This window comes from Bombina bombina, chromosome 7 (assembly GCF_027579735.1).
Source record: "Bombina bombina isolate aBomBom1 chromosome 7, aBomBom1.pri, whole genome shotgun sequence".
Classification (NCBI taxonomy): domain Eukaryota; kingdom Metazoa; phylum Chordata; class Amphibia; order Anura; family Bombinatoridae; genus Bombina; species Bombina bombina.
The window spans coordinates 25,081,090-25,102,446 of NC_069505.1; the positions used below are offsets into that span (position 1 = coordinate 25,081,090).

Sequence of the window (21,357 nt, forward strand, 5' to 3'; positions counted from 1 at the left end):
CTCACAGGTTGTTCTTTACCTCATAGTTTTGTCTCCCTTCTTCATGAACGCTCAACCCTAAAATAGAGATAAGATTGTAGAAATGATGTCCTTTTTTTATGTTCCTGACCATCACATGTAGTGAGAGAAGAGTGAGAAGATGAAATAAAGGCAAACTAGATAGGATACCTTTCTTGTAGTGAAATGTCCCAGACTGCTCAGCGACTGCAAGTCATGTGACAGAATGTTGCAGAGCACAGAAACTCAAAGGCTATAGAGCTGATAGTGGAAAGTGGGGTTGTATCTACAAATGTCCCAGAAGAGAAAAGAAAATAGAAGAAGTGATGGAAACACAGGTCATGTTGTCAAGAAAAATAAACACTTCAAAGTGACATTAAACTCAATGGGGCCTATTTAACAAAGGTCTGTCGGAACTGATCCGACAGTATGGATCAGGTCCGACAGACCTCGCTGAATGCGGAGAGCAATACGTTCTCCGTATTCAGCATTGCGCTTGTGAGCTGCTGGTGCAATGCCACCCCCTGCAGATTCGTGGCCAATCGGCTGCCAGCAGGGAGGTGTCAATCAACCCGATCGTAATCGAATTGGTTGAATTGTGGCGATTCCTGTCCGCCTCATCAGAGCAGGCGGACAGCTTATGGAGCAGCGGTCTTTAGACAGAAAAACACGGGGCCACAAGTTCCATCCAGAGCTTGATAAATGGGCACCAAAATAACAGATAAAATGCACAGAACAAGTTTCTTTAATCTAATTTATTTCTATACATTTTATATTTAAACCATTTGTTTTGCTATTTACTGAAGATCTTGCAACCTAATTTCAAGTCTCAAACCCCAAAGCAGTGCTAGATTGGTTTTTATTACAGGAGGTGATTAAAGCAAGTTAGATATGAGGCTATTACACGTGAATGGGTTAAGTACGAGTAAAGTAAATGGGATCACTTGAGCGTTGTCGCGTTTTACGCTAGAATGATTACTGATTTCGTAGAGCTCTGGTTAAATATTTTCCAAAACTAAAAGGTTGCACAAAACACATAGAAAATGCATTACACTGTACAGTTACACAAAAAAGGTATAAGGGCTCAAAGATATGAGGTCTGTGGTGTTAGAAAAAAAGGCAAAGGGCTTTAACATTGAGATACATACATATACTGTACATGTCTAAAGATGTATATGTATATATACAGCATATATACATACTGTATATATATATATATATATATATATATATATATATATGTGTGTGTGTGTGTGTACATATGTATTAATGTATCTATATGTGTATTTACAGACATATATACACATATAAATACATTAGTACATATATACACATATAAATACATTAGTACATATATACACATATAAATACATTAGTACATATATACACATATAAATACATTAGTACATATATACACATATAAATACATTAGTACATATATACACATATAAATACATTAGTACATATATACACATATAAATACATTAGTACATATATACACATATAAATACATTAGTACATATATACACATATAAATACATTAGTACATATATACACATATAAATACATAAATACATATATACACATATAAATACATAAATACATATATACACATATAAATACATTAGTACATATATACACATATAAATACATTAGTACATATATACACATATAAATACATTAGTACATATATACACATATAAATACATTAGTACATATATACACATATAAATACATTAGTACATATATACACATATAAATACATTAGTACATATATACACATATAAATACATTAGTACATATATACACATATAAATACATTAGTACATATATACACATATAAATACATTAGTACATATATACACATATAAATACATTAGTACATATATACACATATAAATACATATATACACATATAAAAACATTAGTACATATATACACATATAAATACATTAGTACATATATACACATATAAATACATTAGTACATATATACACATATAAATACATTAGTACATATATACACATAAATACATATATACACATATAAATACATAAATACATATATACACATATAAAAACATTAGTACATATATACACATATAAAAACATTAGTACATATATACACATATAAATACATTAGTACATATATACACATATAAAAACATTAGTATATATATACACATATAAATACATAAATACATATATACACATATAAATACATTAGTACATATATACACATATAAAAACATTAGTACATATATACACATATAAAAACATTAGTACATATATACACATATAAAAACATTAGTACATATATACACATATAAATACATTAGTACATATATACACATATAAAAACATTAGTACATATATACACATATAAACACATAAATACATATATACACATATAAATACATAAATACATATATACACATATAAATACATAAATACATATATACACATATAAATACATTAGTACATATATACACATATAAATACATTAGTACATATATACACATATAAAAACATTAGTACATATATACACATATAAATACATAAATACATATATACACATATAAATACATAAATACATATATACACATATAAAAACATTAGTACATATATACACATATAAAAACATTAGTACATATATACACATATAAAAACATTAGTACATATATACACATATAAATACATAAATACATATATACACATATAAATACATAAATACATATATACACATATAAAAACATTAGTACATATATACACATATAAAAACATTAGTACATATATACACATATAAAAACATTAGTACATATATACACATATAAACACATAAATACATATATACACATATAAATACATAAATACATATATACACATATAAATACATAAATACATATATACACATATAAAAACATTAGTACATATATACACATATAAAAACATTAGTACATATATACACATATAAACACATAAATACATATATACACATATAAATACATATATACACATATAAAAACATTAGTACATATATACACATATAGACATATACTGTATATAACTGCATTGAAGCCCTTTGCAGTTAAGTAGATGAAAACATAAACATCATATTTATGCAATATTCATATATAATAAAGTGTTATATTGTGTATTTACTGTAAATATTTCACATTCCAATGTTCTGCACATAGCAGAATATGATCTATGTATTAATACATAGATATTCCTATATATATCTGTATATATCTATACCTATATAATATAGATATATATATATATAAAGAGATAGATAGATAGATAGATATAGAATGTAGAAAATTGGAATGTGAAAAGGAACCCACACTATTGCTATATGTAAAACTGAATCCAGAGTCAGTAGACGTATAGTGAAAACCTTTGACTTTAAAGGTCTCATAAGTTGATGGGAACCGCTGATCTATTAGTGTATTATACAAGATTTGTGCTTTGTCACATATTGATTGAAGATAATTTGTTTCTCCATAGCTCAGGTATCATTCCCACTAAATTTGACCATTAATTACCAAAATATTATTAGTTGAAGTGATGTTAGTTATGTACGAGTTTAGAAGCCACTTTTTATAGTCAAGCAGAGCGGTGGGTTATGTAAGAACTTTCTGAAGGTTTTGTTAAAGCTGATTTACTATTAGAGGCCTATTTATCAAGCTCTGTATGAAGCTTGATGCCCCTTGTATCTAAAGACCGCTGCTCCATAACTTGTCCACCTGCTCTGAGGCCACGGACAGAATTCTACCCGATCGAATGCTAGCGGCCGATTGGCCGCAAATCTGCAGAGGGCAGCGTTGCACCAGCAGTTCACAAGAACTGCTGGTGCAATGATAAATGCAGACACCGTATGCTGTTGCCATTCATCGGTGTGCAACGGACATGATACGCTACCTCGTATCATGTCCGCTCGCACATTAATAAATATACCCCTTAGAATGATTGGGTATATGAAATTCTTCATTTGCATGGAAAGCTTTGCCAACAGCAGATATTCAATCTTGGTCTTAAGCATAGGAGAGTGTTTAGCTTACCTTCAATTATAATGGTATGAAAAGGCAAGACCTGGACGCCATCAATAGGGTAGCTTAACGGAGAGTTGGGTGGAGCGATGATAAGTTGTCTTTGTGCTGACCAATATCTTTACAAAATAAGAACAATTTAGAGAATTAAATGACATATTAGTAATTATCTTGATATGTTGTCAATAGTTCACATTTAATAAAGAAAAAAACTGATGTTATTTAAAATATTATTGTTGATTTTTCAATCCATAGATCTATAAATTACCAAAAAGACACTGCACTAATTTTTTCTAAAATGTGGTACTTTAATGCCACTTAAGTGGGTAGAGTATTTCTTTTTCTGTTATAATATTTAATTCATTATTTTTTAATTAATTAATTTAATATTTTTTCAAATAAATATATATATACTGTATATATTTAGTTTAGTTAACTTTTGTTCATTTTTTTTTATAAATTTTTAATTTTTCTCGAGTTCAAATATTATCTTGGTTATTTTTTCATTTTGTTAACTGATTTCATTTTACAAATATCTGATGCATTTTTTCATGTTTTGGAAGGGCTCCCATACAAGACCAGATCTGACTTTCTTTCTTACTGACCACACATGAGTAAAAATCAGCCCCTTGAATGTATTTGGTTCTCAGATTTGGATTTCCTTACAATAGAATTTGTTTCATTTTAATCTAGACACAAGCTAAACAAACCAAGGGTTGCTTATTTTAGGTTTATGCACAGATCTATACTACAGATGCATAAGTTGCTTGTTACATAACACAGTTTATCTGTGTATGATCGATCAAGACAATGTCTACTTTCTATAGTATATGGCCAAAAGTATGTGGACACCCCTACTAATAATTTAATCCAACACATATTCATGAAAGCTCCACAGACAAATGTTCGCCTAGATTACAAGTTTTGTGTTAGAAGCTGTGCGGTGCTAACGAGCAGTTTATGCTCACCGCTCACTTACAGACAGCGCTTGTATTACGGGTTTTTACAAACCCGGCGTTAAACACAAAAAAATGGGCGAAGAGCAAAATTTTGCTCCACATCTCACCTCAATACCAGCGCTGCTTACGTTAGCGGTGAGCTGGCTGAACGTGCTTGTGCACGATTTCCCCATAGGAATCAATGGGGGAGAGCCGGCTGAAAAAAAACTAACACCTGCAAAAAAGCAGTGTAAAGCTCCTAACTCAGCCCCATTGATTCCTATGGGGAAATAAAAGTTATGTCTACACCTAACACCCTAACATGAACCCTGAGTCTAAACACCCTTAATCTTAGATTTATTAACCCCTAATCTGCCGCTCCCGACATCGCCGACACCTGCATTATATTATTACCCCTAATCTGCCGCCCCCAACATCGCCGATACCTACATTATAATTATTAACCCCTAATCTGCCGCTCCGAACACCGCCGCCACCTACATTATATGTATTAACCCCTAATCTGTTGCCCCCAACATCGCCGAACCCTACATTATAATTATTAACCCCTAATCTGCCGCTCCGCACACCGCCGCCACCTACATTATATGTATTAACCCCTAATCTGTTGCCCCCAACATCGCCGAACCCTACATTATAATTATTAACCCCTAATCTGCCGCCCCCAACATCGCCGACACCTACATTATAATTATTAACCCGTAATCTGCCGCTCCGGACACCGCCGCCACCTACATTATACTTATGAACCCCTAATCTGCTGCTCCCAACATCGCCGCCACCTACATTATAATTATTAACCCCTAATCTGCCACTCCGGACACCGCCGCCACCTACATTACACTTATTAACCCCTAATCTGCCGCTCCGGACACCGCCGCCACCTACATTATACTTATGAACCCCTAATCTGCTGCTCCCAACATCGCTGACACCTACATTATATTTATTAACCCCTAATCTGCTGCTCCCAACATCGCCAACACCTACATTATATTTATTAACCCCTAATCTGCCGCCCCCAATATCGCTGCAACCTAACTACATTTATTAACCCCTAATCTGCCACCCACAACGTCGTCACCACTATAATAAAGTTATTAACCCCTAAACCTAAGTCTAACCCTAACCCCCCTAACTTAAATATAATTTAAATAAATCTAAATAAAATTACTACAATTAACTAAATAATTCCTATTTAAAACTAAATACTTACCTATAAAATAAACCCTAAGATAGCTACAATATAACTAATAGTTACATTGTAGCTAGCTTACGCCTAGATTTAGAGTTCTACGTTAGACGTCCAAACCAGCGTTAAGGGGTCCTAACGCTGGTTTTGGCCGTCCGCTGGTATTTAGAGTCAGTCAGGAAAGGGTCTAATGCTCATTTTCCAGCCGCAACTTTTCCATACCGCAGATCCCCTTACGTCAATTGCGTATCCTATCTTTTCAATGGGATCTTTCTAACGCTGGTATTTAGAGTCTTGGCTGAAGTGAGCGTTAGAACTCTAACGACAAAACTCCAGCCGCAGAAAAAAGTCAGGAGTTAAGAGCTTTATGGGCTAATGCCGGTTCATAAAGCTCTTAACTACTGTACTCTAAAGTACACTAACACCCATAAAGTACCTATGTACCCCTAAACCGAGGTCCCCCCACATCGCCGCCACTATAATAAAAAAATTTAACCCCTAATCTGCCGACCGCACACCGCCGCAACCTACATTATCCCTATGTACCCCTAATCTGCTGCCCCTAACATCGCCGACACCTACATAATATTTATTAACCCCTAATCTGCCCCCCCCAACGTCGCCGCTACCTAACTACACTTATTAACCTCTAATCTGCCGACCGGACCTCGCCGCTACTCTAATAAATGTATTAACCCCTAAAGCTAAGTCTAACCCTAACACTAACACCCCCCTAAGTTAAATATAATTTAAATCTAACAAAATAAAATAAATCTTATTAAATAAATGAATCCTATTTAAAGCTAAATACTTACCTGTAAAATAAACCCTCATATAGCTATAATATAACGAATAATTATATTGTAGCTATTTTAGGATTTATATTTATTTTACAGGCAACTTTGTATTTATTTTAACCAGGTACAATAGCTATTAAATAGTTATTTACTATTTAATAGCTACCTAGTTAAAATAAGTACAAAATTACCTGTAAAATAAATCCTAACCTAAGTTACAATTAAACCTAACACTACACTATCAATAAATTAATTAACTAAACTATCTACAATTACCTACAATTAAATCAACTAAACTAAATTACAAAAAAAAAAAAAGATTACAAGAATTTTAAACTAATTACACCTACTCTAAGCCCCCTAAAAACATAACAAAGCCCCCCAAAATAAAAAAATGCCCTACGCTATTCTAAAATAAAAAGTTAACAGCTGTATTACCTTACCAGCCCTTAAAAGGGCCTTTTGCGGGGCATGCCCCAAAGAAAACAGCTCTTTTGCATTTAAAAAAACATACAATACCCCCCCAACATTACAACCCACCACCCACATACCCCTAATCTAACCCAAACACCCCTTAAAAAACCTAACACTAAGCCCCTGAAGATCTCCCTACCTTATCTTCACCACGCCGGGTATCACCGATCCGTCCAGAAGAGGGTCCGAAGTCTTCATCCTATCCGGCAAGAAGAGGTCCAGAAGAGGGTCCGAAGTCTTCATCCTATCCGGCAAGAAGAGGGCATCCAGACCGGTAGACATGTTCATCCAGGCGGCGTCTTCTATCTTCATCCATCCGGCGCGGAGCGGGACCATCTTGAAGCAGCCGACGCAGGTCCATCGTCTTCTTCCAGCGACTCCCAACGAATGAAGGTTCCTTTAAGTGACGTCATCCAAGATGGCGTCCCTCGAATTCCGATTGGCTGAATCGGAATTAAGGTAGGAAAAATCTGATTGGCTGATTGAATCAGCCAATCAGATTCAAGTTCAATCCGATTGGCTGATCCAATCAGCCAATCAGATTGAGCTTGCATTCTATTGCTGATCGGAACAGCCAATAGAATGCGAGCTCAATCTGATTGGCTGATTGGATCAGCCAATCGGATTGAACTTGAATCTGATTGGCTGATTCAATCAGCCAATCAGATTTTTCCTACCTTAATTCCGATTGGCTGATAGAATCCTATCAGCCAATCGGAATTCGAGGGACGCCATCTTGGATGACGTCACTTAAAGGAACCTTCATTCGTCGGGAGTCGCCGGATGTCCTCTTCTTGCCGGATAGGATGAAGACTTCGGACCCTCTTCTGGACCTCTTCTTGCCGGATAGCATGAAGACTTCGGACCCTCTTCTGGACGGATCGGTGATACCCGGCGTGGTGAAGATAAGGTAGGGAGATCTTCAGGGGCTTAGTGTTAGGTTTTTTAAGGGGTGATTGGGTTAGATTAGGGGTATGTGGGTGGTGGGTTGTAATGTTGGGGGGGGGGGATATTGTATGTTTTTTTTAAATGCAAAAGAGATTTTCTTTGGGGCCCTGCAAAAGGCCCTTTTAAGGGCTGGTAAGGTAATAGAGATGTTAACTTTTTATTTTAGAATAGGGTAGGGCATTTTTTTATTTTGGGGGCTTTGTTATTTTTTTAGGGGGCTTAGAGTAGGTGTAATTAGTTTAAAATTCTTGTAATCTTTTTTTATTTTTTGTAATTTAGTGTTTGTTTGTTTGTTTTTGCAATTTAGTTTAGTTGATTTAATTGTAGATAATTGTAGATAGTTTAGTTAATTAATTAATTTATTGATAGTGTAGTGTTAGGTTTAATTGTAACTTAGGTTAGGATTTATTTTACAGGTAATGTTGTACTTATTTTAACTAGGTAGCTATTAAATAGTTATTAACTATTTAATAGCTATTGTACCTAGTTAAAATAAATACAAAGTTGCCTGTAAAATAAATATAAATGCTAAAATAGCTATAATATAATTATTAGTTATATTGTAGCTATATTAGGGTTTATTTTACAGGTAAGTATTTAGCTTTAAATAGGATTAATTTATTTAATAAGATTTATTTTATTTCGATAGATTTAATTTAAATTTAACTTAGGGGGGTGTTAGTGTTAGGGTTAGACTTAGCTTTAGGGGTTAATACATTTATTAGAGTAGCGGCGAGGTCCGGTCGACAGATTAGGGGTTAATACTTGAAGTTAGGTGTTGGCGATGTTAGGGAGGGCAGATTAGGGGTTAATACTATTTATTATAGGGTTTTTGAGGCGGGAGTGAGGCAGTTTAGGGGTTAATACATTTCTTATAGTGGCGGCGAGGTCCGGTCGGCAGATTAGGGGTTAATAAGTGTAGTTAGGTAGCGGCGACGTTGGGGGGGGGGCAGATTAGGGGTTAATAAATATAATATAGGGGTCGGCGATGTTAGGGGCAGCAGATTAGGGGTACATAGCTATAATGTAGCGGCGGTGTACGGAGTGGCAGATTAGGGGTTAATAATAAAATGCAGGGGGCAGCGATAGCGGGGGTGGCAGATTAGGGGTTAATAAGTGTAAGGTTAGGGGTGTTTAGACTCGGGGTACATGTTAGGGTGTTAGGTGCAGACGTAGGAAGTGTTTCCCCATAGGAAACAATGGGGCTGCGTTAGGAGCTGAACGCTGCTTTTTTGCAGGTGTTAGGTTTTTTTTCAGCTCAAACTGCCCCATTGTTTCCTATGGGGAAATCGTGCACGAGCACGTTTTTTAAGCTGGCCGCGTCCGTAAGCAACGCTGGTATTTAGAGTTGAAGTGGCGGTAAATTATGCTTTACCGCCACTTCAATAACTATTAATAACTATTGTACCTAGATAAAATAAATACAAAGTTGCCTGTATAATAAAAATAAACCCTAAGATAGCTACAATGTAACTATTAGTTGTATTGTAGCTAGCTTAGGGTTTATTTTATAGGTAAGTATTTAGTTTTAAATAGGAATAATTTAGTTAATTGTAGTAATTTTATTTAGATTTATTTAAATTATATTTAAGTTAGGGGGTGTTAGGGTTAGGGTTACTCTTAGGTTTAGGGGTTAATAACTTTATTATAGTGGCGTCAACGTTGGGGGCAGCAGATTAGGGGTTAATAAATGTAGGTAGGTGGCGGTGATGTTAGGGCCAGCAGATTAGGGGTTAATAATATTTAAATAGTGTTTGCGATGCGGGGGTGCAGCGGTTTAGGGGTTAATATATTTATTATAGTGGCGGCGATGTCCGGTTCGGCAGATTAGGGGTTAAAATATTTATTTTAGTGTTTGCGATGTGGGGGGCCTCGGTTTAGGGGGTTAATAGGTAGTTTATGGGTGTTAGTGTACTTTTTAGCACTTTAGTTAAGAGTTTTATGCTACGGCGTTGTAGTGTAAAACTCTTAACTACTGACTTTAAAATGCGGTACCAGGCTTGACAGGAGAGGGTCTACTGCTCACTTTTGGTCAGACTCATAATACCGGCGCTATGCAAGTCCCATTGAAAATATAGGATACGCAATTGACGTAAGTGGATTTGCGGTATTTCCGAGTCTGGCCAAAAAAGTGAGCGGTACACCTGTACCTGCAAGACTCGTAATACCAGCGGGCATTAAAAAGCAGTGTTAGGACCTATTAACGCTGCTTTTTAAGGCTAACGCACAACTTGTAATCTAGGCCATTGACTTTAAATGTGGATGCCATCTTTCCCATAATTCAGTTTGTTAACTTCCTGCCCTACTAGATCAGCCCTGTAAACTGCAAGTGCTATTATTGTGAAATAGAAGCATCAAAGAGTAACAACAGCCCAGTCACAAAGTGGTAGACCACACAAACTCACAGAGCGGGGCTGACTAGTGCTGAAGCGCATATAAAGTAAAAACTGACTATCGTCTGATGCTTCACTCACCACAGAGTTCCAAACTGCTTCTGAAAGCAACATCAGCACAAGAACTGTGTGTCAGAAGCTTCATGATATTGGTTTCCATAGCCTAACAGATGTACAAAAGCCTCATACCAAGATGCACAATACCAAACTTCGGCTAGAGTGGTGTAAAGCAACTGCCACTGGACTTGGGGTCTCTGGAGTGATGAAAAATGGTTCACAATCTAGCAGTCTGATAGAAGAATCTGGGTGTGGCCAATGTCAGGAGAATGCATTTTACCAGCATGCACAGAGCCTACTGTAAAATATGGTTGAAGAAGGGTAATGGTCTGGGGATGTTTTTCAGGATTTAGGCTAAGCCCCTTAGTTCCAGTAAAGGGTCATCTCAATGCTACAGGATACAAAGACATTTTAGACAATTGTGAGCTTCCAACTATTTGGCAAAAGTTTGGGGAAGGCTCTTTCTTGTTCAGACATAACTGTTGCCCCTGTGCATAAAGTGAGGTCATGAAGATATGGTTTGACAAGTTTTGTGTACTGGAATTCAAGTGGTCTGCACAGGCCACTGACCTTAACCCAGTTGAATTGGAACACTGACTGCATGCCAGACCTTCTTGTCCAACATCAGTGCCTGATCTCACAAAAGCTCATTTGCCTGAATGGCCACAAACACAGTCTAAAATATTGCGGAAAGTCTTCCAAGAAGAGTGTTGGCCATTATAGCCGCAAAGTAGGGGGAAACTCCATATTAAAGTCCATGGATTTGAAATGGGATTTCCAACAAGCTTATATAAGTGGGATAATCAGGTGTCTACATACATTTGACCATATAGTAAGGACTGGACTGGACCAAGCAAAGGCCCAGGCATTTAAAGGTGGAGTAGCCTACATTTGTTAGACATAGGTAGCCATAATACACCAGATCCCTTGTCCTGCAGCACCTCTACTTAACAGTCAGACAGAAATTGTACTTTCTTCTTTACAAAATAGGCAGATTGTAACAGCTTTCCTACTGTTATCCATATTGAGACAAACTTTCATACTGTTACACATATTAAGAGGCTAGTATATGGCAGCTCGGCACACTGGGCATTTGCCCAGTATGCACTGTAGCCAGTCTGGGCCTGCATATAGTGTATGTGATAATATTATCAAATTTCAAAACAACATCATATATGATTTAATTGCAAAATAGCTCAAGGGATAAAGAATATAGCTGTTAAACTAAACATTGCAGGTTCTACATCAACGCAAGTCAGTTAGTATAGTTGATTTAAATAATCAAGTATCACAGCTGATTGAGATATATTAAATTGATAGAATCACATATCATTTTTTGGCAAATCTCTGCCAAGTATTTGGCATCTGATTGTACAGTCAACATTGCCTAGGACTAGAAAAAGACCCTCCTTTCTCTGTGTTACTCTATAGAGCTGGTCATTAAAGTTGACTTATTTAATAAATCAGCTTCATAGTATTAACATAGGAACAGGTTAAGACGGAGAGGCTAAAGGAAGCTTTAGTGAAACAGGTGCACAGAAATATACAGAAACTGGTAAATCTGGAGAGGTTATAGGGAGCTTTAGTGAATCAGGTGCATAGAAATATACAGGAACTGGTAAAGCTGGAGAGACTGGAGAGAACGTTAGTGAATCAGTTACATAGAATAACATAGGAACTGGTGAGGCTGGTGAGGCTGGAGGAAGCTTTAGTGAATCAGTTACATATAATAATATAGGAACTAGTGAAGCTGGAGAGGCTCAAGGGAGTTTTAGTGAATTAGTTACATAGAATAATATAGGAACTGGTGAAGTTGGAAAGGTTCAAGGGAGTTTTAGTGAATTAGTTACATAGAATAACATAGGAACTGGTGAAGCTGGAGAGGCTGGAGGAAGCTTTAGTGAATCAGTTACATAGAATAACATAGGAACTGGTGAAACTGGAGAGGCTGGAGGGAGCTTTAGTGAATCAGTAACACAGAATAAGATAGGAACCGGTGAAGCTGGAGAGGCCGTAGGGAGCTTTAGTGAATCAGTTACATAGAATAACATAGGAACTAGTAAAGCTGGAGAAGTTGGAGGGAGCTTTAGTGAATCAGTTACATAGAATAACATAGGAACTGTTGAAGCTGGAGAGGCTGGAGGGAGCTTTAGTGAATTAGTTACATAAAATAACATAGGATCTGGTGAAGCTGGAGAGGCTGGAGGAAGCTTTAGTGAATCAGTTACATAGAATGACATAGGAACTGAGGAAGATGGAGAGGCTGGAGGGAGCTTTAGTGAATCAGTACCACAGAATAAGATAGGAACTGGTGAAGCTGGAGAGGTCGTAGGGAGCTTTAGTGAATCAGTTACATAGAAAACCACAGGAACTGGTGAACCCGACGAGGCGGGAGGGAGCTTTAGTGAATCAATTACATAGAATAACATAGGAACTGGTGAAGCTGGAGAGGCTGGAGGGAGATTTAGTGAATCAGTTACATAGAATAACATAGGAACTGGTGAAGCTGGAGAGGCTGGAGGGAGCTTTAGTGAATCAGTTACATAGAAAAACATAGGAACTGGTGCAGCTGAAGAGGCTGGAGGGAGATTTAGTGAATCAGTTACATAGAATAACATAGGAACAGGTGAGGCTGGAGGGAGCTTTAGTGAATCAGTTACATAGAATAACATAAGAACTGGTGAAGCTGGAGAGGCGGGAGGGAGCTTTAGTGAATCAGTTACATAGAATAACATAGGAACTGGTGAAACTGGAGAGGCTGGAGGGAGCTTTAGTGAATCAGTTACATAGAATAACACAGGAACTGGTGAAGCTGGAGAGGCTGGAGAAAGGTTTAGTGAATCAGTTACAGAGAATACCATAGGAACTGGTGAATCCGGAGGGGCTGAGCTTTAGTGAATTAGTTACATAGAATAACATAGGAACTGGTGAAGCTAGAGAGGCTGGAGAAAGGTTTAGTGAATCAGTTACAGAGAATAACATAGGAACTGGTGAATCCGGAGGGGCTGAGCTTTAGTGAATTAGTTACATAGAATAACATAGGAACTGGTAAAGCTGAAGAGGCTGGAGGGAGCTTAAGTGAATCAGTTACATAGCATAACATAGGAACTGGTGAAGCTGGAGAGGCTGGAGGGAGCTTTAGTGAATCAGTTACATAGAATAACACAGGAACTGGAGAGGCTGGAGGGAGCTTTAGTGAATCAGTTACATAGAATAACATAGGAACTGGTGAAGCGGCAGAGGCTAAAGGGAGCTTTACTGAATCAGTTACATAGAATAACACAGGAACTGGTGAAGCTGGAGAGGCTGGAGGGAGCTTTAGGGAATCAGTTACATAGAATAACATAGGAACTGGTAAAGCTGAAGAGGCTGGAGGGAGCTTAAGTGAATCAGTTACATAGCATAACATAGGAACTGGTGAAGCTGGAGAGGCTGGAGGGAGCTTTAGTGAATCAGTTACATAGAGTAACATAGAAACTGGTGAGGCTAGAGAGGCTGGAGAGAGCTTTAGTGAATCAGTTACATAGAATAACATAGGAACTGGAGAGGCTGGAGGGAGCTTTAGGGAATCAGTTACATAGAATAACATAGGAACTGGTGAAGCTGGAGAGGCTGGAGGGAGCTTTAGTGAATCAGTTACATAGAATAACATAGGAACTGGTGAAGCCAGAGAGGCTGGAGGGAGCTTTAGTTAATTAGTTACATAGAATAACATAGGAACTGGTGAAGCTGGAGGGAGCTTTAGTGAATAAGTCACATAGAATAACACAGGAATTGGTGAGGCTGAAGAGGATAGAGGGAGCTTTAGTGAATCAGTTACATAGAATAACATAGGAACTGGTGAAGCTGGAGAGGCTGGAGGGAGCTTTAGTGAATCAGTTACATAGAATAACATAGGAACTAGTGAAGCGGGAGAGGCTAAAGGGAGCTTTACTGAATCAGTTACATAGAATAACATAGGAATTGGTGAGGCTGAAGAGGATAGAGGGAGCTTTAGTGAATCAGTTACATAGAATAACATAGGAACTGGTGAAGCTGGAGAGGCTGGAGGGAGCTTTAGTGAATCAGTTACATAGAATAACATAGGAACTAGTGAAGCGGGAGAGGCTAAAGGGAGCTTTACTGAATCAGTTACATAGAATAACATAGGAATTGGTGAGGCTGAAGAGGATAGAGGGAGCTTTAGTGAATCAGTTACATAGAATTACATAGGAACTGGCGAGGCTGGAGAGGCTGGAGGGAGCTTTAGTGAATCAGTTACATAGAATAACATAGGAACTGGTGAAGCTGGAGAGGCTGGAGGGAGCTTTAGTGAATCAGTTACATAGAATAACATAGGAACTGGTGAAGCAGGAGAGGCTGGAGGGAGCTTTAGTGAATCAGTTACATAGAATAACATAGGAACTGGTGAAGCTGGAGAGGCTGGAAGGAGCTTTAGTGAATCAGTTACATAGAATAACATAGGAACTGGTGAAGCTGGAGAGGCTGGAGGGAGCTTTAGTGAATCAGTTATATAGAATAACACAGGAACTGGAGAGGCTGGAGGGAGCTTTAGTGAATCAGTTACATAGAATAACATAGGAACTGGTGAAGCTGGTGAGGCTGGAGAGAGCTTTAGTGAATCAGTTACATAGAATAACATAGGAACTGGTGAAGCTGGAGAGGCTGGAGGGAGCTTTAGTGAATCAGTTACATAGAATAACATAGGAACTGGTGAAGCTGGAGAGGCTGGAGGGAGCTTTAGTGAATCAGTTACATAGAATAACATAGGAACTGGTGAAGCTGGAGAGGCTGGAGGGAGCTTTAGTGAATCAGTTACATAGAATAACATAGGAACTGGTGAAGCTGGAGAGGCTGGAGGGAGCTTTAGTGAATCAGTTACATAGAATAACATAGGAACTGGTGAAGCTGGAGAGGCTGGAGGGAGCTTTAGTGAATCAGTTACATAGAATAACACAGGAACTGGAGAGGCTGGAGGGAGCTTTAGTGAATCAGTTACATAGAATAACATAGGAACTGGTGAAGCTGGAGAGGCTAAAGGGAGCTTTACTGAATCAGTTACATAGAATAACACAGGAACTGGTGAAGCTGGAGAGGCTGGAGTGAGCTTTAGTGAATCAGTTACATATTATAGCATGGAAACAGGTGAAGCTAGAGAGGCTGGAGGGAGCTTTAGTGAATCAGTTACATAGAATAACATAGGAACTGGTGAAGCTGGAGAGGCTGGAGGGAGCTTTAGTGAATCAGTTACATAGAATAACACAGGAACTGGAGAGGCTGGAGGGAGCTTTAGTGAATCAGTTACATAGAATAACATAGGAACTGGTGAAGCTGGAGAGGCTGGAGGGAGCTTTAGTGAATCAGTTACATAGAATAACACAGGAACTGGAGAGGCTGGAGGGAGCTTTAGTGAATCAGTTACATAGAATAACATAGGAACTGGTGAAGCGGCAGAGGCTAAAGGGAGCTTTACTGAATCAGTTACATAGAATAACACAGGAACTGGTGAAGCTGGAGAGGCTGGAGTGAGCTTTAGTGAATCAGTTACATATTATAGCATGGAAACAGGTGAAGCTAGAGAGGCTGGAGGGAGCTTTAGTGAATCAGTTACATAGAATAACATAGGAACTGGTAAAGCTGGAGAGGCTGGAGGGAGCTTTAGTGAATCAGTTACATAGAATAACATAGGAACTGGTAAAGCTGGAGAGGCTGGAGGGAGCTTTAGTGAATCAGTTACATAGAATAACATAGGAACTGGTGAAGCTGGAGAGGCTGGAGGGAGCTTTAGTGAATCAGTTACATAGAATAACATAGGAACTGGTGAAGCTGGAGAGGCTGGAGGGAGCTTTAGTGAATCAGTTACATAGAATAACACAGGAACTGGAGAGGCTGGAGGGAGCTTTAGTGAATCAGTTACATAGAATAACATAGGAACTGGTGAAGCTGGAGAGGCTGGAGGGAGCTTTAGTGAATCAGTTACATAGAATAACATAGGAACTGGTGAAGCGGCAGAGGCTAAAGGGAGCTTTACTGAATCAGTTACATAGAATAACACAGGAACTGGAGAGGCTGGAGGGAGCTTTAGTGAATCAGTTACATAGAATAACATAGGAACTGGTGAAGCGGCAGAGGCTAAAGGGAGCTTTACTGAATCAGTTACATAGAATAACACAGGAACTGGTGAAGCTGGAGAGGCTGGAGTGAGCTTTAGTGAATCAGTTACATATTATAGCATGGAAACAGGTGAAGCTAGAGAGGCTGGAGGGAGCTTTAGTGAATCAGTTACATAGAATAACATAGGAACTGGTAAAGCTGGAGAGGCTGGAGGGAGCTTTAGTGAATCAGTTACATAGAATAACATAGGAACTGGTGAAGCTGGAGAGACTGGAGGGAGCTTTAGTGAATCAGATACATAGAATAACATAGGAACTGATGAAGCTGGAGAGGCTGGAGGGAGTTTAGTGAATCAGTTACATAGAAAAACATAGGAACTGTTGAAGATGGAGAGGCTGGAGGGAGCTTTAGTGAATCATTAACACAGAATAAGATAGGAACCGGTGAAGCTGGAGAGGCCGTAGGGAGCTTTAGTGAATCAGTTACATAGAAAAACACAGGAACTGGTGAAGCTGGAGACGCTGGAGGGAGCTTTAGTGAATCAGTTACATAGAATAACATAGGAACAGTTGAAGCTGGAGAGACTAGAGGGAGCTTTAGTGAATCAGTTACATATAATAGCATAGAAACAGGTGAAGCTGTAGAAGCTTTAGGGAGATTTAGTGAATTAGTAACATAGAATAACATAGGAACTGGTGAAGCTGGAGAGGCTGAAGGGAGCTTTAGTGAATTAGTTACATAGAATAACATAGGAACTGGTGAAGCTGGAGGGAGCTTTAGTGAATCAGTTACATAGAATAACATAGGAACTGGTAAAGCTGGAGAGGCTGGAGGTAGCTTTAGTGAATCAGTTACAAAGAATAACATAGGAACTGGTGAAGCTGGAGAGGCTGGAGGGAGCTTTAGTGAATCAGATACATAGAATAACATAGGAACTAGTGAAGCTGGAGAGGTTGGAGAGAGCTTTAGTGAATCAGTTACATAGAGTAACATAGGAACTGGTAAAGCTGGAGAGGCTGGAGGGAGCTTTAGTGAACCAGTTACATAGAATAACATAGGAACTGATGAAGCTGGAGAGGCTGGAGGGAGTTTAGTGAATCAGTTACATAGAATAACATAGGAACTGGTGAAGATGGAGAGGCTGGAGGGAGCTTTAGTGAATCAGTAACACAGAATAAGATAGGAACCGGTGAAGCTGGAGAGGCCGTAGGGAGCTTTAGTGAATCAGTTACATAGAATAACATAGGAACTGGTGAAGCTGGAGGGAGCTTTAGTGAATCAGTTACATAGAAAAACACAGGAACTGGTGAAGCTGGAGAGGCTGGAGGGAGCTTTAGTGAATCAGTTACATAGAATAACATAGGAACTGGTAAAGCTGGAGAAGCTGGGGGGAACTTTAGTGAATCAGTTACATAGAATAACATAGGAACTGGTAAAGCTGGAGAAGCTGGGGGGAGCTTTAGTGAATCAGTTACATAGAATAACATAGGAACTGGTGAAGCTGGAGAGGCTGGAGAAGCTTTAGTGAATCAGTTACATAGAATAACATAGGAACTGGTAAAGCTGGAGAAGCTGGGGGGAGCTTTATTGAATCAGTTACATAGAATAACATAGGAACTGTTGAAGCTGGAGAGGCTGGAGGGAGCTTTAGTGAATTAGTTACATAAAATAACATAGGATCTGGTGAAGCTGGAGAGGATGGAGGGAGCTTTAGTGAATCAGTTACATAGAATAACATAAGATCTGGTGAAGCTGGAGAGGCTGGAGGGAGCTTTAGTGAATCAGTTACATAGAATAACATAGGGACTGGTGAAGCTGGAGAGGCTGGAGGGAGCTTTAGTGAATCAGTTACATAGATAGAATAACATAGGAACTGGTGAAGCTGGAGAGGCTGGAGGGAGCTTTAGTGAATCAGTTACATAGAATGACATAGGAACTGAGGAAGATGGAGAGGCTGGAGGGAGCTTTAGTGAATCAGTTACACAGAATAAGATAGGAACTGGTGAAGCTGGAGAGGCCGTAGGGAGCTTTAGTGAATCAGTTACATAGAAAACCACAGGAACTGGTGAACCCGGAGAGGCGGGAGGGAGCTTTAGTGAATGAGTTACATAGAATAACATAGGAACTGGTGAAGCTGGAGAGGCTGGAGGGAGCTTTAGTGAATAAGTTACATAGAATAACATAGGAACTGGTGAAGCTGGAGAGGCTGGAGGGAGCTTTAGTGAATCAGTTACATAGAATAACATAGGAACTGGTGAAGCTGGAGAGGCTGGAGGGAGCTTTAGTGAATCAGTTACATAGAATAACATAGGAACTGGTGAAGCTGGAGAGGCTGGAGGGAGCTTTAGTGAATCAGTTACATAGAATAACATAGGACCTGGTGAAGCTGGAGAGGCTCGAGGGAAGTTTAGTGAATCAGTTACATAGAATAACATAGGAACTAGTGAGGTTGGAAAAGCTGGAGGGAACTTTAGTGAATCAGTTACATAGAATAATATAGGAACTGGTGAGGCTGAAGAGGGTGGAGTGAGCTTTAGTGAATCAGTTACATAGAATAACATAGGAACTAGTGAAGCTGGAGAGGCTGGAGAGAGCTTTAGTGAATCAGTTACATAGAATAACATAGGAACTGGTGAAGTTGGAGAGGCTGGAGGGAGCTTTAGTGAATCAGTTACATAGAATAACATAGGAACTAGTGAAGCTGGAGAGGCTGGAGAGAGCTTTAGTGAATCAGTTACATAGAATAACATAGGAACTGGTGAAGTTGGAGAGGCTGGAGGGAGCTTTAGTGAATCAGTTACATAGAATAACATAGGAACTAGTGAAGCTGGAGAGGCTGGAGAGAGCTTTAGTGAATCAGTTACATAGAATAACATAGGAACTGGTGAAGTTGGAGAGGCTGGAGGGAGCTTTAGTGAATCAGTTACATAGAATAACATAGGAACTGGTGACATTGGAGAGGCTAGAGGGAGCTTTAGTGAATCAGTTACATAGAATAACATAGGGACTGGTGAAGCTGGAGAGGCTGGAGGGAGCATTAGTGAATCAGTTACATAGAATAACATAGAAACTGGTGAGGCTGGAGAGGCTGGAGGGAGCTTTAGTGAATCAGTTACATAGAATAACATAGGAACTGGTGATGCTGGAGAGGCTGGAGGGAGCTTTAGTGAATCCGTTACATAGAATAACATAGGAACTGGTGACATTGGAGAGGCTAGAGGGAGCTTTAGTGAATCAGTGACATAGAATAACATAGGAACTGGTGAAGCTGGAGAGGCTGGAGGGAGCTTTAGTGAATCAGTTACATAGAATAACATAGGAACAGGTGAAGCTGGAGAGACTGGAGGGAGCTTTAGTGAATCAGTTACATAGAATAACATAGGAACTGGTGAAGCTGGAGAGGCTGGAAGGAGCTTTAGTGAATCAGTTACATAGAATAACATAGGAACTGGTGACCCTGGAGAGGCTGGAGGGAGCTTTAGTGAATCAGTTACATAGAATAACATAGGAACTGGTTAAGCTGGAGAGGCTGTAGGGAGCTTTAGTGAATCAGTTACATATAATAACATAGGAACTGGTGAAGCTGGAGAGGCTGTAGGGAGCTTTAGTGAATCAGTTACATAGAATAACATAGGAACTGGTGAAGCTGGAGGGAGCTTTAGTGAATCAGTTACATAGAATAACATAGGAACTGGTGAAGCTGGAGAGGCTGGATGAAGCTTTAGTGAATCAGTTACATAGAATAACATAGGAACTGGTGAAGCTGGAGAGGCTGGAGGGAGCTTTAGTGAATCAGTTACATAGAATAACATAGGAACTAATGAAGCTGTAGAGGCTGGAGGGAGCTTTAGTGAATCAGTTACATAGAATAACATAGGAACTAGTGAAGCTAGAGAGGCTGGAGGGAGCTTTAGTGAATCAGTTACATAGAATAACATAGGAAATGGTGACCCTGGAGAGGCTGGAGGGAGCTTTAGTGAATCAGTTACATAGAATAACATAGGAACTGGTGACCCTGGAGAGGCTGGAGGGAGCGTTAGTGAAGCAGTTACATAGAATAACATAGGAACTGGTGACCCTGGAGAGGCTGGAGGGAGCTTTAGTGAATCAGTTACATAGAATAACATAGGAACTGGTTAAGCTGGAGAGGCTGTAGGGAGCTTTAGTGAATCAGTTACATAGAATAACATAGGAACTGGTGAAGCTGGAGAGGCTGTAGGGAGCTTTAGAGAATCAGTTACATAGAATAACATAGGAACTGGTGAAGCTGGAGGGAGCTTTAGTGAATCAGTTACATAGAATAACATAGGAACTGGTGAAGCTGGAGAGGCTGGAGGGAGCTTTAGTGAATCAGTTACATAGAATAACATGGGAA

At 38.8% G+C, this 21,357-nt stretch overlaps 1 protein-coding gene across 3 annotated transcripts in view; it reads right to left on the reverse strand.

The window, feature by feature from the left end:
• LOC128665791 (beta-1,4 N-acetylgalactosaminyltransferase 2-like) overlaps positions 1–21,357 on the reverse strand; it is a 358,995-nt gene that overhangs the window by 46,156 nt on the left and 291,482 nt on the right. For all 3 annotated transcript variants that reach the window (XM_053719993.1, XM_053719991.1, XM_053719992.1), the window contains 2 exons: positions 4,061–4,167; positions 20–57 (listed from right to left, as the gene is read on the reverse strand). In XM_053719993.1, coding sequence (XP_053575968.1) covers positions 20–57; positions 4,061–4,167 — 145 coding nt within the window. The remainder of the gene's footprint in view (positions 1–19; positions 58–4,060; positions 4,168–21,357) is intronic.